Source organism: Pichia membranifaciens, assembly GCF_001661235.1.
Source record: "Pichia membranifaciens NRRL Y-2026 unplaced genomic scaffold PICMEscaffold_1, whole genome shotgun sequence".
Lineage (NCBI taxonomy): Eukaryota > Fungi > Ascomycota > Pichiomycetes > Pichiales > Pichiaceae > Pichia > Pichia membranifaciens.
In genome coordinates, this window is record NW_017566982.1 from 1,797,172 (window position 1) to 1,820,291 (window position 23,120).

General features: G+C 41.4%; 11 protein-coding genes across 11 annotated transcripts; 7 read left to right on the plus strand and 4 right to left on the minus strand.

Annotated features, from left to right (window-relative positions):
- Positions 1-1,397: 1,397 nt before the first annotated feature.
- PICMEDRAFT_57248 (hypothetical protein) lies at positions 1,398-1,691 on the plus strand (the record flags this gene model as incomplete). The annotated part of the gene is made up of 1 exon (XM_019163224.1): positions 1,398-1,691. The coding sequence occupies one exon, from the start codon at positions 1,398-1,400 to the stop codon at positions 1,689-1,691; it is 294 nt and encodes a 97-aa protein (XP_019020279.1).
- Positions 1,692-1,828: 137 nt separating this feature from the next.
- On the plus strand, positions 1,829-2,404 carry PICMEDRAFT_96304 (hypothetical protein). Its single transcript, XM_019165117.1, has one exon. It carries the CDS (start codon positions 1,967-1,969, stop codon positions 2,315-2,317), a length of 351 nt encoding a protein of 116 aa, XP_019020280.1. The 5' UTR covers positions 1,829-1,966; the 3' UTR covers positions 2,318-2,404.
- On the plus strand, positions 2,351-3,890 carry PICMEDRAFT_14640 (hypothetical protein). Its single transcript, XM_019160465.1, has one exon. The coding sequence runs from the start codon at positions 2,492-2,494 to the stop codon at positions 3,836-3,838; it is 1,347 nt and encodes a 448-aa protein (XP_019020281.1). The 5' UTR covers positions 2,351-2,491; the 3' UTR covers positions 3,839-3,890.
- Positions 3,822-5,027, minus strand: PICMEDRAFT_14642 (hypothetical protein). Its single transcript, XM_019160466.1, has one exon. It carries the CDS (start codon positions 4,741-4,743, stop codon positions 3,964-3,966), a length of 780 nt encoding a protein of 259 aa, XP_019020282.1. The 5' UTR covers positions 4,744-5,027; the 3' UTR covers positions 3,822-3,963.
- A 150-nt stretch (positions 5,028-5,177) lies between these two features.
- PICMEDRAFT_57252 (hypothetical protein) lies at positions 5,178-5,963 on the plus strand (the record flags this gene model as incomplete). Its single annotated transcript, XM_019163225.1, has 1 exon — positions 5,178-5,963. The coding sequence occupies one exon, from the start codon at positions 5,178-5,180 to the stop codon at positions 5,961-5,963; it is 786 nt and encodes a 261-aa protein (XP_019020283.1).
- Positions 5,964-6,325: 362 nt separating this feature from the next.
- PICMEDRAFT_9648 (hypothetical protein) lies at positions 6,326-7,518 on the minus strand (the record flags this gene model as incomplete). The annotated part of the gene is made up of 2 exons (XM_019165119.1): positions 6,326-7,463; positions 7,502-7,518. 2 exons carry the CDS (start codon positions 7,516-7,518, stop codon positions 6,326-6,328), a joined length of 1,155 nt encoding a protein of 384 aa, XP_019020284.1.
- Positions 7,519-8,025: 507 nt separating this feature from the next.
- Positions 8,026-8,721, plus strand: PICMEDRAFT_29422 (hypothetical protein; the record flags this gene model as incomplete). The annotated part of the gene is made up of 1 exon (XM_019162591.1): positions 8,026-8,721. The coding sequence occupies one exon, from the start codon at positions 8,026-8,028 to the stop codon at positions 8,719-8,721; it is 696 nt and encodes a 231-aa protein (XP_019020285.1).
- Positions 8,435-15,686, minus strand: PICMEDRAFT_14645 (hypothetical protein). Its single transcript, XM_019160467.1, has one exon. The coding sequence runs from the start codon at positions 15,607-15,609 to the stop codon at positions 8,839-8,841; it is 6,771 nt and encodes a 2,256-aa protein (XP_019020286.1). The 5' UTR covers positions 15,610-15,686; the 3' UTR covers positions 8,435-8,838.
- A 551-nt stretch (positions 15,687-16,237) lies between these two features.
- PICMEDRAFT_26061 (hypothetical protein) lies at positions 16,238-16,990 on the plus strand (the record flags this gene model as incomplete). Its single annotated transcript, XM_019162428.1, has 1 exon — positions 16,238-16,990. A coding segment is annotated over one exon (753 nt), but the record flags the coding sequence as incomplete, so codon positions are not given.
- Positions 16,991-17,530: 540 nt separating this feature from the next.
- Positions 17,531-20,518, plus strand: PICMEDRAFT_14649 (hypothetical protein). Its single transcript, XM_019160468.1, has 2 exons — positions 17,531-17,608; positions 17,849-20,518. Exons 1-2 carry the CDS (start codon positions 17,605-17,607, stop codon positions 20,371-20,373), a joined length of 2,529 nt encoding a protein of 842 aa, XP_019020288.1. The 5' UTR covers positions 17,531-17,604; the 3' UTR covers positions 20,374-20,518.
- A 73-nt stretch (positions 20,519-20,591) lies between these two features.
- Positions 20,592-23,115, minus strand: PICMEDRAFT_14650 (hypothetical protein). The gene has a single exon (XM_019160469.1). It carries the CDS (start codon positions 23,041-23,043, stop codon positions 20,641-20,643), a length of 2,403 nt encoding a protein of 800 aa, XP_019020289.1. The 5' UTR covers positions 23,044-23,115; the 3' UTR covers positions 20,592-20,640.
- Between the last annotated feature and the right edge of the window lie 5 nt (positions 23,116-23,120).

Sequence of the window (23,120 nt, forward strand, 5' to 3'; positions counted from 1 at the left end):
ACTCCCGCGGTCGGGGTTTATGTAGGGGCTACCGCGTGTTAACATAAAGTGGGGGAGAAAAAATAGGCAAGATCAATTAATTTCTACTACAACGTGCGGAAATGACATGATATGTACAAAGATCCAGTTTATGCTAACTTGGATCTAGCCTATTTCCCACTAGAAGCCCCCACCGATAGTGTGGCGACTGCAGGCCACTAATCTTGTCCTAGTGACTTTGCTAGCTTCGATCAGGATACAGTATACCTAATGTAACAGCATATAACGGATATTCGCATAATCTTGTACATACACTTTGCTTTTATTGTCCAGAAGTATTTAACTTTGCTCTGCCAATTTACTGGTAAATTTGCAGAACAGCAGGACTCCGAAGATTTCTCCATGCTGTAAGCGAGGGTACCTTTTGAAATGCAAGGAGTCCGCTTTTTTACAATTCTTGTTCGGGCGGCGTAACAGTAAAATCTGAAGCCGAAAGCTAATAGATTAAAGGAAGCAACATGCGTGGGAAAATATTTGGGCTTATTCAGCCCTAGCCCTTTTTCTCTCCTGAGCAAAATTTATGTCGAATTAACGCTTCCCGACCAGGTCGAAATCCATACCTTTTCCCAGCTTTCTATCTCCGTGGAGCCTAAAACTCCGGTAAATTCGGGAAAAAAAATCGAGCCTGCCTGTCCAAGAGGCGCGAGAGATAAATCGGCGGGTCGATCAGCGCGCAACCTAAAGGGCGCCCTTGCCAGCGCTCTTGTCTCTCCGGTGATGCTCGTTTTCTGTGCCGTCGCCCCTTCCCCACAGCAGCCAGATCTGGGGCTGCGGCGGCCTAGCTGGGCGATTCGAGGCCTAAAAATGGGGATGCTCGTTATCCGTCTAGATCGGTGTCCCGGATTCAGAGATAAGCTCACCATCTGTCTAGGTCGGTATCCCGGATACAAAGATAAAGCACAAAGATAAGCTCTCTTATCTATCTACGCTCCTTCCCTCTTTTCGTTGTCATCCTGTATACATGCATGACCGTCCTGTGCGTATCTGGACAAATTAGGATTACCCAAATGCATTTTTAGTTCGTCTGCCTTTTCATTAAATGAACCGTACAGATAAGCCGCTTGCCCTCATCCTGCATCCTTACGGTTTTACCCCCCAACAGGTTCTGCTAATCTGCATCGCAAATACGAAAACCAACTGCTGCAGATGCTTGTCTTCTTTAGCTTGAAGAGCCCCGGGACCGCTCCTATCGCCGCCACTCAGCTTCAGCCTGTTCGCAAATAATCGCTCCATTTAGCTTCAGATTTCTTCACGTTAAGATGCATAGTTGTCTTCCAATCCGAACCGATCATACGCCCGGTCGGCTGTTCTGCTGACCGATGGCGGGGGAAAACGAGAAACTAACACTCCCCCCACCAATGCCATATGCGGCTTATCTGATTGTATATACTGCCCTCCCAGCCGTTCGCTTGGCTTATGTTGTCGCTGGAGACCACCACTCCCGGTCTTCCCGGCAAAAAATTGAGTCCGCCGACCGACCCCAACACACGGCTTACATAAGCACTGTCGCAACTCGCGATGCCTTCACACTTGTTTTAAAAAACACAGGACGCGGCCGGTGCCGTGGAAGAAAACCGTTGCAACGTTTATTGGCCCGTTCTATTTTTACCGTAGTCTGCTCAGTTGCAAATGCGCACGTTTTGTGTGAGTAAAAATGCCACCCAGACCGCCGTGCCGCGTTGGGCAAGTTCAAGCCTCTCCCGAGGGAAGGCATTTGCTCCGTGTAGACTGCTGGCACTGGCTATAGGCACTGACTACAAGCGCCTCACGGCTCTCTTACCATTTCCGCTTGGGACCGCAGGAGCCGAGGGAACTGGTGTACAGCTATTAGAGGAAACAATTTCACGCAATAGCGTAAACCACCTCTTTGCGAAGATGAGGACCACGCTGTCCGGCGACGCGGTCGTCAGCCGAAAAATGCGGCCTAATGACACTCCGGATGCTCTGCCTACCGCGCAAGGGAACAGTAGTCGTCGCTTGCCGCCAATTCCGTTGGCGTGCTCCGCCGCTGCCGCCGACGGCTGGCTGGTCACTGCTCGCAAAAAATACCCCATGCGGAAGGCGAGAACGACAGCGAACCTGCGGAATTACCCCGGCGAGGGGGAGCTCGGGGTGTTTTTTGACACATTTTCTACAGCTGATTCGGGGAACCCGTGCCGGGCTCTTGTTATTGCCATGCCTGCCGTTCGCCGTTGCCTTTGTCTTCGCAGTTCTCGAAATCTTTGGCTTTTCGTCCACCATACAGACATCTGGCGACAGGTGTTCGCTTCATGTGTAGTGGGCGCCTTCTTTCTTCCCAAAATCATCTTCTCTCTTCTTCTTCTCCTCTCTTCTTCTTCTCCTTCTCTCCTCTTCTCTTTACCTTACTCGTCTACATTCACTAGCTTCTTGGTTACATCTTCTCAGTGCCTTGGAATATCGAAGCACATACACAAAAAGGAGAAGCAGTGCAATGTCTTCCTGTAGTGGGACACACGACTGTAAGAAGCTGATTTTCAGCCAAGTCATGCCACCATCAATCACTCTGGCAACTCCAGCAGTATCAATGACTTGTGTCCATTCCATTCCATCAAGTTCGACGCTCTCTTTGCAGAATACGTTCTCATCAGATTCAATATCGAGCTTTGGTTCAGATTCATGTTCAAGTTCGTCAGACCTAGTTCACAAATACTCCTCTCCATCTCTCAGATCTGCCCTTTTCTCAAAGAAATGCTCGCTATACAAAGCTAGAAAATCATCATCAAAAGACCTGTTGTCATTAATTTCTCCCCCTCAGACGTCTTCTTTACAAATATCTCAAAACTGTCACTGCAATAGATTTCATCCTGCAGCCGAAGAGACGAGCTCGAATTTTTCAGAAACAACGTTTGCATCATCTTATCTGTCATCTTTCATATCCGATGTCGATAACAATAGTTTATATTCTAATCCTGTGTCAACAACTATTTCAACTATCTATGAAGTCGACGACGACAGTCATCCTCTAGGTGATTTTCTTGAGGATGAAACATTAGCAGAAGTTTTTGACATAAGAAGTAATGATGCTAATGGCCATAGAAACGAATACAAGATTGATAAAGTGTCGTTCACATCCCTTTGGGACAAGCTTGTCAGTTCATCGTTCATTACGTCCACTAAGTTGTTTTATCAAAGCAACGAGTCATTTTTTACTAATGCAGTCAACAATATCAACATTGAAAATAGAGATCTTGTTCTCCATGATCTTTTACCGTTGGAAACTTTTCATACTGCTTACAAAGCCATCGATGAACGTCATGACAGAAACAACATCATCGTTCCTAGATCCAGGGAATGCAGAATAAATCCCTTATTTCTAAGATTTTTCGCTATAAACGAATCGATCAAAAAAAATTGCTCAAGTGAGCTTCTTGATGGATCAACAGTCGATTATCATCAATACGAATTCATAAATTCCGGATGCTCATCCCTGGATGAGTATCTTTCTAGTTTCAATTTTGAGGAAAAAACCACAACATTAAAATTCCAACTTTTGTCGAGGGACAAAATGTGGTCGGAGGTGGTACTACCTCCAAGATCTGACATATCTTACAACAAAAATTACAAAAGTTTCAGGGATCCTTATGTCAAGGTAAAGAATAAGCCAATAGAAAATGGTTCATTGGTTAGAGAAAATGGCAAAGTTATGCCATGGCTTAATTTGAATGATTGTGCAATGCAAAACAAAAGATGTTTCAGCCCCTCAGGGACATTGCCGGGCAACATTCAATACACAGTCAAAAATTGGGAAAAGAAACGCTGGTCGCCTACTTCTTTATAGATTAATAATTATATACAATACCATCACTAATAAATGACGCTAATAGTTTAAATTCAGATTATTGTCCATTATAGAGAAAGATAGACTAAATAATAGTTTGAGTAAGAGGAAAATTACTTTCTCTCTTACTGATGCAATCCATCGTTTTTCACTCTTTCGGCCTCAATTTTGGCCCTTTCGGGCTCCAAGTACTTCCAACTCGTCTCCTTTGGTCTCATGGTCGAATCATCGAAATCGATCAAGATCGGCATTCCGTTTGGTATATTCAAGTGCTCAACCTCGTCTTCTGACAACTCGTATAGAATGGTCAACAATGCTCGAACAACCGACCCATGCGTAACGCAGAGGACGTTCTTCCCTTCTTTCATACTCGCATAGATAACGCTATCCCAGAATGGTTTCAATCTTTCAATGACTGTTTTCAAACTCTCGCACTTGGGGACCAAGGAGGGATGCTCCGCTAAGTCACTATCAAATTTGGCTATTTTCAAAGTATCTCTGTAAAACTCACTGTCGACATCGCTTTCCGGGGGACATCCGTCGTATTGTCTTCTCCAGAACATGAATTTTTCCTGCCCATATTTCTGTAAAATATCGTTCTTTTTCAACCCCTGCAATGAACCGTAGTGTCTTTCATTCAATCGCCACGACTTAACAACATCCATATCCAATCTATCTATGCTTTCAAGGATGATGTTCGAAGTTACAACGGCTCTCTGAAGACGTGAAGTCACAGCAAGATGTATGGGAATCTCACTGGTAAGCGGGTCAGTTTTAATTAATTCTGCTGAGCTTCTGGCTTGCTCTTTGCCTGTATCTGTTAATGGAACATTGATCCAGCCGCAAAATCGGGATTCCTGGTTGTACTGTGATTGTCCGTGACGTAGAAGCAGTAACTTAGGCATTTTTTTCCTACCTGGCGTATTTTGTCTGCACTTCCAATTAAACCCAAACCCTTAGTTCTACTTTTCCTTCTTATTCATCTTTTTACATTACCTGCCGAATCTTCTGACTGATTACCACCCTATCCGTCCCTGATCCGGAAACATGATGTTACCGGCCCGGACAACAGAACCGCATCACGTGGCTGCCGCACCAAAACATCTCCGACACAGCCTCAAACGCCTGCTGAGTCAGTTTGCCCTCTGTCCCTTCCTCCGCAGCACGTCTCTCGGATGCCTGTTGCTCTCCACATCCTGTGGACCTAGTGTTCCGTTTAAATCCTGTTCTTGAGCTGCTGAGTGAGTGGCATGAAACTGGGACATCTAAAACAAGGCAAACCAGAAGCACTTTTTACTCAAACAAAGGCACTAGACTTAGGAATATACCTGAAGACAACATGTTCAAGCTAGCAACATCAACCCCCCTCAAAAGAAGTCCAATGCTCATCTTATCTAAAAGATCTGCAACAACGATCACCTCTTTTAACGATAAGAAATTGATAAACTTACTCTCCAGGCTCGACAAGTTTGATTCCGAATCGAAGATATTCGACAAGCTTGACGAGCTTTATCTTCTCAGTCAGAGAAAGGGGTTCTTCAATTTGAACGCCAACAATTTGGAGTTCTTATCTAACAACAACAAGATAAACGATAACATGAACAATTTATACAACTTCAATAATTTGAACAGGTTGGTATCCAACCAATACTCTAACCTATTGATGCTACCAAGTCCTTCAAAGATGTCTTCTGGTGGATCGAATGGCATCAACTCTGCAAACTTGTCCCCAATGCCCCGGTCGAACGCTGTTCCCGGCGCCAAAATCAACATCGACACTGGTAACATACTGTCAAACAATTCGAATTTCTTCAAATCCTCCTACTCGCCAGTCGCTAACTCCATCCCTGGACTAAACGCCTTTATGTCTACGTCTATGAGCAACTACAGCAAAAATGCACCAGTAGACAAATACTTGAACCTACTTCAAGGTTTAGCAAGAAATGACGTGGAACTCAAGAACAGGATCGAGCAGGTTTTGGAAGCGTTTAACGACGAGGACGATTTTTTCTTCAACTATGTTCTAGAATTCTGGATAAGTGGAAAGTCTTTCAACAAGAGGAAGGCAAAAAAGTTGCAGGAAGAGACGGGTAACGGCCAGTTACCTTCAAATTTGACTATGTGAACTCAAACTCGGTCTTCATTTAACATCCATTTGGCTGCACGAGCTAAGCTATTCTTATTACTGTCATTGTCATTATTATACATTTTTTTTTTCACCTTTCACATTATTATTCTATGCATACTATTGTGTGAGTCTTATCTTCAGTTCAATTGGCACATTTTCTTTTAGGTTTTACCGTACCTTTTCAAGGTACCAAATTGTTGGTTGGGGTTTTCGGGGTCATTTTTGTTTTATTTTTGATTCATTAATCAAATTTTCAGTTATATCGTTGTAGTATTTTTTTCGTCAATAGACTCATATAAATTATGCTTCAAAACCATCTTTAATTTATTTATATACAGTATGGTTAAGATACATATTTATTATTTCTTATCTTCAGAAATGAATAATTCTGCACCATTATCACCATCTTCGACATCTTCAGAAGCATCTGCCTCTTCTATTTTGTTTAAGTCTTGATCCCACACTTTCTTCACACCGATGTCGTCCAAGTGTTTCCACCATTCAATTTCAGCGGGGTCAATATCTGGCTCAACCCATAAAAAACCCTCACCTGATGAATACCAATATTGTCTTAGCATAATCTCTTGTTCAGGCTCATTCACCTCGAATCCCATTTTTTGAATTCGACTCACAACATCTCGGGTCGCAAATCCATCCATGCCATTTATTTCTGCATCTGCCTCTACAATCTTGGAGCACATTTTCATTTGATCGACCTTCAAGTACCAGTCGTGTGGCATTGTTGACTGCTTGAACATCAAATTACCGTTTTCTAAACCTTTTGAACTGAATGCTAAGCCTGCCAAAAAACCACAATTGACAATGTACGTCACGATGCATGCGTAGATACCGTAGATACCATATGACGTTCCACCGGCACCAGCACTTATTAGCTCTGGGAAAAAAACAGATACTGCACCATGAATGCAAGCAATAAGACCAACTATGGATCCACCAAAATACGCATAAATACGTTTTATATTGCGCTTTCTATTCTCAATATATCTCTTGTGTCCATTAGTCAACTCGACGTAATCCAACGCATCTTGAAAATCAGCATCCCAGATTAACTTTCTAAAAGGTATTAATGCCAATGCTGATGGGATGCAAACAGATGGCCCTTCAGAGTAGTAAGCCTTTATGATAGCTTTTAGGGTAGGAAATAACGGTTGCGATATGAATAGCTTTTTCAACAACATCTCATCAAAGTGGGTTTTAGGATCTACCAATAATTTCTTCAACAAATCATTTGATCTCCTTAAATATATGTTTTGTTCTAGTGTCAATTTATCAAAATCGTAAATCGATGTCTGATAGTTTTGAATGGATTTGTATAGTTCCAATACTCTTTCTTCACTGCTTGCGCCTATCGTTTCCGATTGAAAATAAGTTTCATTAGCGATCTCCTCTATACTTTTAAGCCTTTCTTCAAACAAAGCATCAGCTGTAAATGTCCCTTTTCCGGGATTTCCAGAATTTATACTGGTTGATTGATGCCTGAAAGTTGTAAGTGGTATTGTGATGCTTTTATTCACTTTATTAAATGAAACATTTCTGGTGAATGTCAGTCTACCTACTATAGGTAGAAAAATAGCTTTTCTGGGAGAAAAAAACTGATTTGAGACCACTCCCACAGTCCTTATGATTTTTCGTGGACCTAACATTCCCTTAGTTTCATATGCCTTTGCTATCACCTCAAATACATCTTTCTAGCTATAGAAGATCGAAGCTATTTCTTTCTTTTCATGAAGCAGCTTCATCCACAAATAGTTAAATTTGAAGGTGCACGGGCGAGTATTTTCAAGGTCTGTTTTTTTTTTGTAATATTAACCTTTTGGGAAAATTTTTTTCTTTCATTTCATTTTTCACCTATAAACGTTTGACAAGTCTTTATATCTGTTGAAACTGAGAAAGTAACCACCCAGCCAGGAACATCTAACGATAAATGGTTGCACCAACTGCCCCAAAGATTGCTCCGACTGCAATTGGACAAAAATTGGCAAATTCCGAAAGAGAGCTCGACAAAGAAGGAGCCGAAGTCGATAATCATGATGAGGTTATGATCGATACAAATATAAACGAAGAACAACATGAACAGGGAACCAATGAACAAAATCCATCCAAGGTAAGGAAACCAAGCGCAGGACTAGTGATGGATGAAACTGGAAAGCCAAAATTCCAGTCTCAAGCAGATTCAGGTTCAAAAGTCAAACTTGAAACTCGTAAAGTACCAATTCCACCTCACAGAATGTCGCCACTGAAGGCCGCATGGCCTAAGATATATCCACCGTTGGTCGAGTATCTAAAGCTTCAGGTCAGAATGAATCTCAAGAGCAAGGCTGTTGAGCTTAGATCTTGTAAAAAGACAACTGATCCAGGTGCTTTGCAAAAGGGTGCAGATTTCATAAAAGCATTTTCGTTGGGTTTCGACATTGATGATGCAATTGCGTTATTGAGACTAGACGATTTATACATAGAGTCTTTCGAAATTAAAGACGTCAAAACTTTACAAGGGGATCATTTATCCCGTGCTATTGGTCGTATTGCAGGCAAGGATGGCAGAACAAAATACGCAATCGAAAATGCCACTAGAACGAGAATAGTTCTTGCAGATTCCAAGATTCACATTCTCGGGGGATTTACGCATATTAAAATGGCAAGGGAAGCAGTAATGAGCTTGATTTTGGGTAGTCCTCCAGGTAAAGTTTACGGTAACTTGAGAACCATCGCTTCGAGGTTAAAGGAGAGATATTGATGCCGTTGCCAGTAGCATCTGCAACAGCGATGTAAAATATTTTATAGTTAATTAATACTAGTGTTACAAGATATGAAGCGGTTGATATATTATAGGAACTTTAGCCATTCATCAGACCTACAAAACTTCTGACACAACTTCCCTCAACAAACCTAACTGATAAGCGTCTGAAACGTTCAAAAATATCTTGAATTTCTTTTCCAGCTCTCTAACATTAACAGTATTAACCCATCTTCCCGAACAGTCACAATACTTCGACAACTCGTCACTTCTCATACTACCACACTTATTACATTTCAAATCCTGTGTAAAATATTGGACGAGCAATTTGTTGAATTCGTAAATCAAATTTTCTTCAATGATTAATTTACTATATTCCTTGTCACAATTTGAACAGTGCCATAAAAGTTGACCATCATCTTTGCAAATGTCAATGTCTCTGATTTGATAGCATGTATCACAAATCACTTCGGGAATGACCAAAGAGGTAGAAGGGTTCTTGAACATACCCTCTTCACTAAATTCTTTGATACCAAATAACTTTAACAAGTCACGGCGTAACATTCGGACCTCCATATTTCTTTTTTTGGATAAAGACAAAACCTGGCAAATGTATTTGACTAATTCAAGGGTAGGATTTGTAAGTTTAAGATGTGAGCCAGCCAATATCGGAAACTCATACTCTTTCGCCATCTCTGGATCTCTCATCACATCTGTTTGCTTACCGACTAATGTGTTGATTCTTTTCAATAAAGGTTTACGGAAGTGAGAACATAAACCTTCTCTACTGATTTTTTCAATGTCGACTTCTTCATCGAGATTCTTCTGCTGCATTAAAATTTGGGTGATTTGTGTCTCCCGAACCTGAGATCCTGACCCACTATTTTCTTCAGCTTGCTTCTTTCTATTCTTGATCAAAGCGTCAAGTATCATCAAAACCCAATCTTCGAATTCTTGGTGTAAGATAATAGGTAAGTAATTTTTAATCTGCCATTTTGAAACATATTCTAGCTTATCACTTTGCTTATCAATGTTGGTATCATTTTCCTCTTTGTTCTTTTCTTCTAGCAACTTCGTTTTTTGTGTCAAATTGTCTTCGTAAATTTCCCAAGCAAAACTACCAGCAAAATTATATTTATCCATCCAGACAAGCATGTCCCAGTACCTCACAATGACTAGCTCCAATAAATTGAAAAGTGGTTTGGCACGAATGCTTGAAATTGCGTATTGACCATAAGCATATGAATTATCGACAACTGTCTTAGAGGTTTTGATGATCACTTTATTTCTATCAGCAAAAACAATAGAAGAGCCCAGTCTTTTGAACTCACTTAACAGTTGAATCATAGATTTTTTAGTGAGATTGTGAATATGGTAGTGTAGGGAGGAATTGTAGAGATAAGACGAAGAGTTTGAACACCATTTCAAAAGTGAGCTTATCAAAGCATCTGCTTCATTAACGTCTTTGATCGCATCATCCCACCATGACTGGATCATGCTTCGCAGAATCGTTAGGGCAGGGCCTGAAAAACTGTTGTCCGCAAACGTAGAGTTTTGATTGTCACCATTCTCAGAAATGAATACTCCCTCTGCTTCGTTAATAAGTGCAGATGACAAGATGGTGTTAACTGTCAAGTTTTTAACTGCTATTTCTAAACAGACTGTATCGTATATTTCCGGTCTATTAAAAACAGGGAATTTTAGTGACTCCTCAATCGAAGACATAAAATCTTCCTTTTCTGCACCACCATAATCAGGGTTTGAGTTCGGTGACCACCATAATATGATGTTATTATTCGACAATCTCCTGGAATAGTTTATGTCAATCAAATAACCAATGTTATTCACATTCAAGTTGCACAATGGAACATTGGTATACTTAGATAGCTGCATTAATTTCTTCAGCCAGGTGGATAACGACAGATAATGATTCATGATTCTTTTAATAATGACTGAATGCCACGTTAATGCTTGGACTTGAACTTCAGATATTCCCATGGTTATAGTCGGAAGATCAACTGAAACTTTAAACATTTGTTTTAGTTTTGTTGCAATATGAGATTGAATGACAAGGACCATCTTTGATGCTAAATTGGCAGTAATATTTATCAATTTAGAGTTAAGACTCTTGTAAATTTTAGAGACATCAGTGAAATATTTTATTTCAAAATTCATTTCAGATTTATAGTCAATGATACTGTACAACTTGTCAACAATTTCTTTTTTTTCCTTATAGACTTCTTTGTACATACTTTCAAAATTGGAAGGTAATTGCTGAGCGCCAGATGAAGGTTTGAGAATGTAAACGAATGCAGTATCATTAGAATTGTTTAGCAAAGTGAAGATTTCATACGAGTTCGAAACAATGTGTAAAAGATAGAGAACACCCATTGACATTTTACTTAAATAGCCGTCAGAGGGAAGAGTTTTCAAATGGTTTTGATCGAAACCTTTCTCGAAAGATTTTACAAGGTGAACCGCTTTGGATTCCTCAAATTTGATGCATGTACCTAAATCCATTATAGCCCTTTCAGCAGCATCAATATGAGTCTCGTATAAACCTTCTACCATAGGACTGTTCAAAAGACCGTCTGTTTTCTTCATCTCCTCTTCGTAAACAAAATGAGGCATCACAAGTTTATAGACATTTTTAGTTTCGGATGATCCTGTTGGTAAAGTACTGTTTGTTTTCGTTACTTCACATAACTCGATTTCATCTTTGGGAAATTCCATGTTATTCTTAAAATTTATGTAAATTTTTTTCTGGACTTGAATGTGAATTGTCTGTAGTTTACTATTGATTAAAACAAAAACTTTCAAGCTGTCAGGCCGTAAAGGATCATATTTATATTCGATAACCTGCCAGATGGAGTTCAAATAAGACTCAGCTTGGTCCTTCAACATTCTATTCATTGAAAACGAGGAAAGCGTGGTGAGATTTCCTCTACCAAAGATCTTTTCTCTCCTTTCTCTTTCTTTTGCTTTCATCTTCCATTTGATTTTTTGATAAATCAAAAATGCAGGATAATTCACCAAAGGATCAGGCATTTTTCCTTTCAATATTCTTTGTTCTTCCTCTTCCAGGTCATTATCGTTCTTAAAGCCTCTTTTTCTAGATGTCACTTTGGCAACCTTTTGACCGTTACTTGAGGCAGACAACCCAATGTCTTCAATGTCTGCCGATGGTAAAGTAAGTTTAGACCCTTTAGGAGCCTTCTTGAAAAAAGAATTCAAAGACGACTGCTTGAGTTTATCATCACCAATATCTATCTTTCTCTGCAACCATTCAGGATGTGCAACTCTCGGAACAGGATTTCTAACACCTTGCAAAGCAGCTGGAATGGTAATGATTTTCTGCACAACCGAAGCTAGACGTTCCCTGTAGTATTCCCAGTCAATAATATCTCTAGGATCAAAGTTCGTCAATGAGGGATCACGTAACCATCTACGCAAATATTTGCTCTTCACATCTGCTTCTGAGGAGAAAATGGTGGTTGGAATTGCACGTTCTGTCACAGGACTTCCAATTGGTTTCTGAGCAATAACATACTTACATGCTAACCCTGCATCTTTCACCATCTCTTCTCCTAAAAATTCTCCCAATCTTTTTGCTGTAGTGATTGAGGTTGACTTCTGATTACCGTATTCGGCCAACTTCTTGGACATACTTCTGTTTTCGCAAATCAACTCAATTAGATCTTCGTCTTCTAACATTTTACCTTTGGTGTCAAGAACGTCCAACCATCTATTGGCAACGTTTGCAACAGTTTGATAACATTTTTCCAAAGTGTCTCCTTCTAAGAATAATTTGAAAATATCTGACTGAAAATTTTTGATCAATTGAAGTTCACCTCTTCTTTTCAACTCAAAACCTTTCAATTCTGCTAGGGACCCATCAAAGTTGAACACAGCATACCTTTTCTTCAAACCCTTACCTTCCTCTTTAGATGTTGGCAAAACCATCGCTTTGTATGGACCGTCGACTTCAAAAAAAATAGAGTTATCTGATTTCATTTCATAATTGTATCGCGTAGGATCGGTCAAGGTTTGATATTGGTGATTTGTAAACTTTTCATGGACTAAGTAATTCAACATGGAGCATGGATACGAACCAGAAAACGATTTACCATTCTTAAGCTTGAAATTGTACTCCTCTGGAAAACTTGAGGGTAAAATACACCAAATACCATCTGTATCAATTTCTAATGGTCTGCCAAATCTTTGCACCAATTGCCGTGCCATTTGAATAATAGTAGCACCTGTAAGACATGTAATACCCGCCATTTCCATTGAATACCATCTGGAACCCTTACGCATGACATAACCGTAAAACGAGTTTAAAATAACCTTGTGTGCCAACTGCAGGGAATCGTATAACACGACCATTTTGTTAGCTTCTTCAATGGCATGTTTATCAGAAGATTCAATTGCTTTTACTTTGCCTTTCCAGACTTTGGCTAGTCCTTTGAAGTCATAACGTCTATCTCTAAAACTCCTCACCGTGTTGACATAAAATGGATTCTCCCTTTGACAAACAATAGCTTCACGCTCAACAGTTTCAGTAGATTTGATTCTATGGTAAACTTTTCTTGAATAGTCGGCAATCTTCTGTTTCACATGAGCTACCTGTTCGGTGTAAGGTATCTCCTCAAACTTTCTTTTGGGACCACTAGGATATTTCGGTGGAAATGTTTCACTGTAAGCAGCATTTTTGATCATATTGTACTCATTCATTTCAGCAGGATAATACTCACCTCTCCAAGCCCAAGTTAACCTCCTATCACACATTTTTCCTGGTCTACTGAAGTCACAAGATGCGCAGTCTTCCTCTGATTTCATTGAGTCTGGCTGCAAACGATTTGTAGTCATAATATTAGGATACATGGAAGCCACATCAACGTGATAAATAGAAGGAGTCTCATGGCGTTTCACGTTTTCCTTCAACAACAGTAACTTCGCTTTTATCTCATCGTGAACTTCTTGAAAGTTAGTAACATCTTCGACTTTTTTTCCTCCTTCAACTGTGATAGCAAAAGTTAACGAATTTTTTAAGTCTGCGACAACTTCATCAACTGCAGTTGGATCTATGTTGAAGTCATTTTTTAAATCTGATCTGAAAACACCTGCTTCTAGAGATTCCACATGGCCACCCACATAGGTTTCCGACTCTAGCAAATGTCCATTATAAAATCTTTCTGGAGGATCAATATGCTTATTCGGTAGTAGAATGTTCTCATTATATGCTTGAACCATCAATAACATTTCACACAATGTACCGGTACCTTTCCTCAAAACTTCATCTGGATTCAAAGGAATAATGGTACACAAGGAGAAAATGAACGGGTGAACATATTTATAGTAGAGATAGTATGTGGCCACTGCATCGGAGACAGAGTATTCTGAAAGCAACTGAGGATGCTCATATGCATAGGGAGTCATCAATTCTGGGTCCAACTCTGTCGGATTGTAGCCCAACTTAGCTGTTGTGACGGCTTTTAAACCTTGGGAACCTTGAGGCAAATATGAATCACGCTTAACCCATCGAAAACAATCCATATGAGCACAATAAGTTGACTTATATTCACCTTCTGCATCTTTGGCAAAACCGATTTCTTTAAACATGTCCAATCCATGGAATGCTGCTCTTGCTTCGACAAAAGGCCAGTCAAAAAAATCACCGTTGAAAGTGGCAATGACTGTTGGTCTTACATCTCGTATGTGTTCAAAAAATTTTTGCAGTAATGCCTTTTCATCCGTTTCATTGAAAATCGAGAATTCGCCAACATATTCTGGTTTAGGGGTATATTCGAAATCCTCGATGTCTTCAGATATGATGGATCTGTTTGTAATTAAATAACCTTCCCCATCAATCATGTAGGAAATCATCATGACTTGATCTGTTGAAGAATCTGGGAACTTCAATGGGGCTTTAGTGGTCTCTATATCAAATGCCAAAACTACGGGGTCGGCAAATGCAATTTTTTCCGTATTCTCTATAATATTTGGGCCTGTAGGACTAGCCTCCACGGTGTACCATTTTCCAATTCGAATATTTTCATCGATAGAAACACGCACATGATAAGGAACATCATATTCTCTGATATCTAGCATTAGCTCCGAAGCGTCGGTATACTTGAATCCAAATTCCTCTTCTATGTCCACATCCATTAACAAGTCGTCATTTTCAATAGTTTCTTTATTTATGCTGCTATAATTTAAGTTCATAGACTTGTAGATATCATTGCTTTCCTTACGTGCTTTGTTTTTATTGATGTAAGGCTGTAAAGTTCTCCTAGCGTTTAATAGGTCTGTGATATTGTTGAATGATAGCTTTACTAGAGTCCGTCTCTTACCCGTCAAATGGTTTGCCAAATCCAAATCTTCCTTCTCGATGGTTGATATCAACTTGACCGTTGAATCTAAAGTTCTGCGGAGCCATTCTTCAAGTTCCGTAGACTTCCCCGGCGGACATGCAATCATGAAATAGGGATCGAATTGATAGGAAACCTTGAAAGAGCCACCTTCTTCATCAAGGAAATAATAGTCGACACCTGAAAGTTGGTCATGGGAGTCTTCATCCTGAATCAAGGTCGAATGCATATTAACTAGCCAGCCGGTTCTCTTTGGGCCCGACTCATATTTGTCGAATCCGAAAATCGAGTCCAACAAGTCTATTTCTCTGACATGTTTTATTCTTTCATTGGCGATATCGTCAAATACCGAATTCCCATTTTCTTTATTCTGACCTTTACTTCCAGAAAAGTTGTTGTAATTTTGCTGATATTGTGGTCCGCTACGCTGGCCTGAGCTACTATAATTCTTATTTCCTCTTCTATTCTTCACAAAACGTGCGGAAGTCGATCCTCTGAAGTTTCCACGAGACGCCATTTCCGATTTCTCCCTGGCCGCTTTTCCAGTAGTTTAAAGAATCCTCTATGCTAACTAGTAAAGACGCTGCTCTGTGGGTCTTTTCCTAAGAAGCTTGATAAGGCAGGGATAATGAATTCGAAACACGAAATGGAACGCGTATTTCAACTGCATGTACCACTTTCCGTGTAGCCAGAAGGAGAAAAAGAGCCAGCTCGCGGCAGGAAAGGCTGGAGGAGGGTCTAATGCCTGAGGAGCATCGATCTTTGTTTTGGCAAGCACAGCTAGCTTTGGGGCTAACGGCTCTTCTCGAGGTCCACTGCATCTATCCTGTACGGGTTTAAGTACCACAGAACCCACCTGAAACAAGCGGTATTGTCGGCACTGGATATATATGTACAATCCATACCAAGCTCAAGTGAAGGGAGACCAGCCCGGCCAAGCAGCTGGCGCTGGCCAATCGCCCTACTGGAGCGGCGACCAGCAGACATCCAACACACAAGCACATCAGCAAGCGCAGTACTTGCAGCAGCAGCAGCAGCAGCAGCAGCAGCAACAGCAGAACCAGTTCCAAGGGCAGAACCTCGGGCAGCAAGCGCAGGGTCAGTACGGGAACATGGCGAGCGGCAACAACGGTGCAGGGACGCAGTTCAACACATTCTTTAATGATCCCGCTGCACAAATGGGGCTGCAGTTTTCACAGAGTGCGTTCAATGCATCGCAGCAGTACATGCAGCAGAATTTCCAGCAGTTTGTGTCGAGCGAGGACATCAAGTACTACTTCAAGGTGTCCAACGCGTATGTGCTGAAGAAGCTCTTGCTCATCCTTTTCCCGTACAGCAACAAGAGTTGGATCAGACAGAACAAGTCGGACGTGAACGGCTCTGCTGGTGGCAGCAACGCTGCAGAGCTGTTTGCGACGCCGATCGAGGACGTGAACGCTCCAGACCTATACATCCCGACGATGGCGTTCTTGTCGTACATCCTCGTGTGGGCGTTAGGCGAGGGTGTGAAGGGAGACTTCCACCCCGAGATGCTGGGTTACGCCACCACGAGAACGATGGCGTTCTACATCATGGACTTCATCTTGCTCCGGATCTCCTTCTACGTCTTGGGCATCAACTCGAAAAACAGCAAGATCTGGGATCTTGTCAGCTACACCGGATACAAGTTTGTTCCGATACTGGTGTTGCTTGTCCTCGAGTCGCTCACGGGCTACTCCGCCGTCGTGAGGTACGTCGGCCTCGTGGTGCTCGTGTTTTCGCTCGGCTTCTTCATGATGCGCAGCCTCCGCTACGTCGTCCTCCCCGGCGGCGGCTTTGGCGGCGAGAGCCGGATCCGCATGCAGTATCTCTTTGCATACTGCTTTATTGTTCAGGGGCTCTTTGTGTGGCTCATGACGTGAGCGGCCTCGTGCCCGTAGACGACAGCCATCCTTATACAGACTACAGACTTATGCACATACCGTATTTATTTGTACACACCACATCAATGAATACCTCCTTTGAACGCCGGCAGCAGCAGCACTAGCAGCAGCAGCAGCAGCAGCAGCCAATGCCACCATCAATGCCATCGATTCTTCTGCCTCACCATCCTCCTACTCTCTTCTCCGACACCTATCCACCGACTCCGAACCCCGACAAAAAGAGACGGCCTCTAGCCATCACCCTCTGTTTCAGCATTTTAAGCCGATCGGCCCTATACATATGTTACCCGGCCGCCTGGATGTCCCCGTGGCCTACGGAAATTATACGGGCCAGATCCCCATGTAGGAGAAGAGAGCGGGGAGGCTGCAGCAGCAGCAGCGGTGGAGGGTGAAAAAATTTTTTTGCTTTCTCCTGGCCGGGTGTACTGTTTCTTAGCTCCTTTCACCGTGTCCACTTTTTCACCTTGCGTTGTATCTTCTCTCCCTCTTCTTCTTCTTTCCATTTCTTCTGCCCCTGTTTGTGCTGGCCCTCCGTCTTCTTAGTCTTTTCTTTCCGGCTTTCGTTTAACAACTCTCCATATACTTCCAAGATGGGTATGTACGACTTACACACAGGGGGATCCAATGGGGTTGGAATCGTGGCAGAACGGTTTGCCAGCTCAGAAGAACACATGCAATGGCGAGCAATCGAGCAATCTGGCAGCAGAAGTGTGCAGATGGGCTCTCGAGCTACCACGATTTCAGTCAGGATCAGAAGTTGTTTCATTGAAAATAAAAAAAATGATGTTCGCAATACTAACATTTCTTGCTGACCTATTTTTATCTTTACTCCAGTTAACTTCACTGTTGAACAAATCAGAGACTTGATGGACCGTGTTACCAATGTGCGTAACATGTCCGTCATTGCGCACGTCGATCACGGTAAATCTACCTTGACTGACTCCTTGGTCCAAAGAGCCGGTATCATTTCCGCTGCCAAGGCCGGTGAAGCCAGATTCACTGATACCAGAAAGGATGAACAAGAAAGAGGTATCACCATCAAGTCCACTGCCATTTCTCTTTACTCCGAGATGGCTGACGATGACTGTAAGGAAATCAAGCAAAAGACCGAAGGTAACAAGTTCTTGATCAACTTGATCGACTCCCCAGGTCACGTTGATTTCTCTTCCGAAGTCACTGCTGCTTTGAGAGTTACCGATGGTGCTATGGTTGTTGTTGATACCATTGAAGGTGTCTGTGTCCAAACCGAAACCGTTTTGAGACAAGCCTTGGGTGAAAGAATTAAGCCAGTCTTGGTTATCAACAAGGTCGACAGAGCTATGTTGGAATTGCAAATTACCAAGGAAGACTTGTACCAAACCTTCTCCAGAACCGTTGAATCCGTTAACGTCGTTATCGCCACCTACATTGACAAGGTTCTTGGTGACTGTCAAGTCTACCCAGAAAGAGGTACCGTTGCTTTCGGTTCCGGTTTGCACGGTTGGGCTTTCACCGTCAGACAATTCGCTACTAGATACTCCAAGAAATTCGGTGTTGACAGAGAGAAGATGATGCAAAGATTATGGGGTGACTCTTTCTTCAACCCAAAGACCAAGAAGTGGTCCAACAAGGACAAGGACGCCTCTGGTGCTCAATTGGAGAGAGCTTTCAACATGTTCGTCTTGGACCCAATCTTCAGATTAATCAACTCCATCATGAACTTCAAGAAGGATGAAATCAACACCTTGTTAGATAAATTAGAAATCAACTTGAAGAGTGAAGAAAGAGAATTAGAAGGTAAGGCTTTGATGAAGGTTGTCATGAGAAAGTTCTTGCCAGCTGCTGATGCCATGTTGGAAATGATTGTCATTCACTTGCCATCCCCAGTCACTGCTCAAAACTACAGAGCCGACCAATTATACGAAGGTCCATCTGATGATGAACACTGTATGGCCATTAAGAACTGTGATCCAAAGGCTGAGTTGATGTTGTACGTCTCCAAGATGGTCCCAACCTCTGATAAGGGTAGATTCTACGCTTTCGGTAGAGTTTTCGCTGGTACTGTCAAGTCCGGTCAAAAGGTCAGAATCCAAGGTCCAAACTATACCGTTGGTAAGAAGGAAGACTTGTTCATCAAGGCTATCCAAAGAACCGTTTTGATGATGGGAAGAACCGTCGAACAAATTGACGACTGTCCAGCTGGTAACATTATCGGTTTAGTCGGTATCGATCAATTCTTATTGAAATCCGGTACTTTGACCACCTCCGACACCGCCCACAACATGAAGGTTATGAAGTTCTCTGTCTCTCCAGTTGTCCAAGTCGCTGTTGAAGTTAAGAACGGTAACGATTTACCTAAGTTAGTTGAAGGTTTGAAGAGATTGTCCAAGTCTGACCCATGTGTCTTGACTTACATGTCTCCATCCGGTGAACATATTGTTGCTGCCACTGGTGAATTACATTTGGAAATTTGCTTGGGTGACTTGCAAAACGATCACGCTGGTGTTCCATTGAAGATCTCCCCACCAGTTGTCTCTTACAGAGAAACTGTTGAATCCGAATCTAGAATCGTCGCATTATCCAAATCTCCAAACAAGCATAACAGAATCTACTTGAAGGCTACTCCAATGGAAGAAGAATGTAGTTTGGCTATTGAAAACGGTGTCATTGACCCAAGAGCTGATGTTAAGGTCAGAGCTAGATTAATGGCTGATGAATACGGTTGGGACGTCACCGAAGCCAGAAAGATCTGGTGTTTCGGTCCAGATGGTACAGGTGCTAACGTCGTTGTCGACGAAACCAAGGCTGTCCAATACTTGAATGAAATCAAGGATCACGTTAACTCCGGTTTCCAATGGGCTTCCAAGGAAGGTCCACTTCTTGGTGAATCCTTGAGAGGTGTCAGATTCAACATTATGGATGTCACTTTACACGCGGATGCTATCCACAGAGGTGCTGGTCAAATCATGCCAACCATGAGAAGAGTTACCTTTGCTTCCATGTTGTTAGCTGAACCAAGAATTCAAGAACCAATCTTCTTGATTGAAATTCAATGTCCAGAATCCGCTATCGGTGGTATTTACTCCGTCTTGAACAGAAAGAGAGGTCAAGTTATCTCTGAAGAACAAAGACCAGGTACCCCATTGTTCACTGTTAAGGCTTACATGCCAGTTAACGAATCTTTCGGTTTCACTGGTGAGTTAAGACAAGCTACCGGTGGTCAAGCTTTCCCACAAATGATCTTCGATCACTGGGAGTCCATGGGTGGTGACCCAACTGATCCATCTACCAAACCAGGTGCTATTGTCCTCGAATCCAGAAAGAAGAGAGGTCTCAAAGAAAACGTCCCAGGTTACGAAGAATATTACGACAAGTTATAAGGAGCTTGAAATTTACTTTTCTTTTCTCTTCTATTATAATTTTTTGTTTTTATTTTTCACGTTTGTTTAACCACTGTCTATTTTGTATTTCTGTTTATACTTAATTAAAGTGAGGCTTAGTCTATCAACCATTCAAGCAGCCAGTTGTTTAATTAATTAGTTAATTAACATTAATTTTTTCTATTCATAATTTACATAAAATTTAATATTATACATTCTGAAAAATTACAAGTTGTGTGTATACCGTATTGTATCGTACAGACTAGGTTACTTTTTCCTTAATCTAGTACTTTTACGCAGATTTTGGACATTGGTCCGCAACTTCACTCTATTCAGCCTAGCCTTCAAAACACCACCTGCAATAGCATCATCACCCTCATGTTTTTCCATTGAAACCTTCCTTTTACGGAGATGTCGTCCAACAACTCCATCATTCTCTAAAAAGTTGGATATATCAATTCCCAGTCTTTTCATTTCTGTATTTCCCTTGAATTGAATTTTAGCAGGAGTGGTAGAAGTAATAGCAGTACTATCGTCCTCATTTGATTTATTGACTTTAATATCTATGCCATTATCAGTACTAAATTCTTCCTTGAGTGTATTCCAGCTATCAGTAATCATTCTATCATACTCTCTCGCATTCTGATATTTCACTTTTTTGTATCTTTGCCATCCTTTGAAAAGCTTTTGTAACTCCAGTAGTGGAGAGTTTGGATGAAGATTCAAGTTTGTAAGCCATGCTGAAAACTTTTCAATCTCGTAAATCAAAGTTTCCACCTCTTTGTATTCTCCATCATCACACTTTTCTATAATCTGATAAATCGTCGGTTTGACCGCATATTTTGGAAGTGGAGTTTGATGGTGGCTTGCAAAATGAGTTTTGAAAAAAAGCAGCAAATTGCAAAACACCCATTTCTTTGGTTGGCTGAAAATGGCTGCAGTTTCTAGCTTGTTTTCAATAAGAACTTTATCTGCTTTTGAACGCTTAGCAATCAGTTTAGTCAGTTCCGACAATTTTCTCACATCTTGCGAAAAGAATTCTACTGCATTATCACGATTCTCAAGCTCTTGTTCTGGCAGTGACGCCTGATTGAAAACGTCTGGCCTCTTGATTAAGGGCTTGCCCATAAACTGCCTTTTGAGGGTAAAATATTTTGCAAATTGGTTCAAGGTCAACTTTGAAATATTTGGAAGCTTATTTTCATGATGAAACTGGATCAACTCTTCTATGACAATAGAGGGTATAACATAAATATTTGAGTTAAGCCTCCATGCAAACTTTTGTGACTTTACCAGCATAAGCTCTTTATACTCTGCTTCAGTGACTAGAGTCAAATCACTGTTGGCATGTTCATCAAACGTATGACTTCTTTTATCATGAAAATAAAGTCTAGTTTTATCAATACCCTTTTTTACATCATGAGTTGACGCCCAATCATGGGGCGTATGTTTGTCACAAAAACTGACCAAGGTACTTTTATCGTTGATGGCGACCTTTATGCTTTTCTTCATTTTCATATATAAGCCAGCCCTTTTGGCGCATGTTACATGGTATGCAGCAAAGCATGTGGGCCTTGAACACTGAATGCAGACACCGACTTTTTGTTTGCAAATGTAGCAGACCAATTTCCATCTACTTTTGGGTATGTTTTCAATCCCCTCTATGGGTTCCATATAAATTGGGTTTGCAAAGTATAATACTGGGGTCCATAAAGTGCACAGGACATGCGCCCAGTCTCCTCCATCGGTTTGTTTAAATGCACCAGTGATGGAGGGACAAAATATGCATTTTTCAGTAGTATTGCGTGCTATTAGGCACCGACGACAAAGCCAAGGGCCTTCTGGAATAAAAGAGACGCCGTAGCAATCCTGGTGAACGGCAATGTCGCATCCGTCACAAAATACTATTGAGTTTGAGTTGTCACAATCACTCGAGTCACAGACAGCACATGCTTGCTCATCCTGATGAGCACATCCAGTTCCATCGTCTGAGCCATATAATAGTGCATGCTGTTGTTGTTGGTAATCTATCGTCAAACGGTCTTTTATCGTAGGCGGTAAGATTCTCTCGATCTGGTATATTTTAGTCTCAAAGAATGATATTATTATCTCAAACTGCTCCATGGAAATTTCCTGCTTTGATATTTCGTTAACCCAATTTAGGAAAAACAAATCAGTCTCGTCCATATCGTAGTGCACTTGGAAAGATTTAGAATTAAAGGTAAGTTTTCCACGAATCAATGCATCTTTCTGTGAGTCGGGTCGAAAATAAACAGTCGGTAATTCCAGTGCTTTGCTTTTATCGACATTGATATTGTAGAATCCCAGCTTTTCAAGTAGGGCGGCAGAATTCAAATGATGTATGGAAATTCCGTCCGGGATGGGAGGTTCAACGTGTGAAATCTTTCGGAAACTCGGAAATTTCAACCGGCTTTGTCGTATCTGATCTACTCGTTTTTGTCTCTCCAGGTAATCTTGTAGTCCACCTGTATTTTGTACTACGGTGCTGTACACTTTGCTGTTACTGAATGTAAATAGGTCAAGTGCTTCTTCGCCATCCAAATCTTTGTAATACTGTGTATAAGGCGCTTCTTCACGCGGATTTTGAAGTTCAAGATAATCCTCGGATCTCAAATCTGAAGAATCTGGTTGTTCAGAGGACGACGCCATAGCTGAGAACAAGAATACCTTCCGCTGGGATTTTTATTTTTGGCTCTAGGTACTTTAATCTAACTAGTGAATGCCAC

Bases quoted from the DNA above. Each gene is read 5' to 3' on its own strand.
- PICMEDRAFT_96304 (XM_019165117.1), top strand. From the start codon at position 1,967: ATGACACTCCGGATGCTCTGCCTACCGCGCAAGGGAACAGTAGTCGTC.
- PICMEDRAFT_14640 (XM_019160465.1), top strand. From the start codon at position 2,492: ATGTCTTCCTGTAGTGGGACACACGACTGTAAGAAGCTGATTTTCAGC.
- PICMEDRAFT_14642 (XM_019160466.1), bottom strand. From the start codon at position 4,743: ATGCCTAAGTTACTGCTTCTACGTCACGGACAATCACAGTACAACCAG.
- PICMEDRAFT_14645 (XM_019160467.1), bottom strand. From the start codon at position 15,609: ATGGCGTCTCGTGGAAACTTCAGAGGATCGACTTCCGCACGTTTTGTG.
- PICMEDRAFT_14650 (XM_019160469.1), bottom strand. From the start codon at position 23,043: ATGGCGTCGTCCTCTGAACAACCAGATTCTTCAGATTTGAGATCCGAG.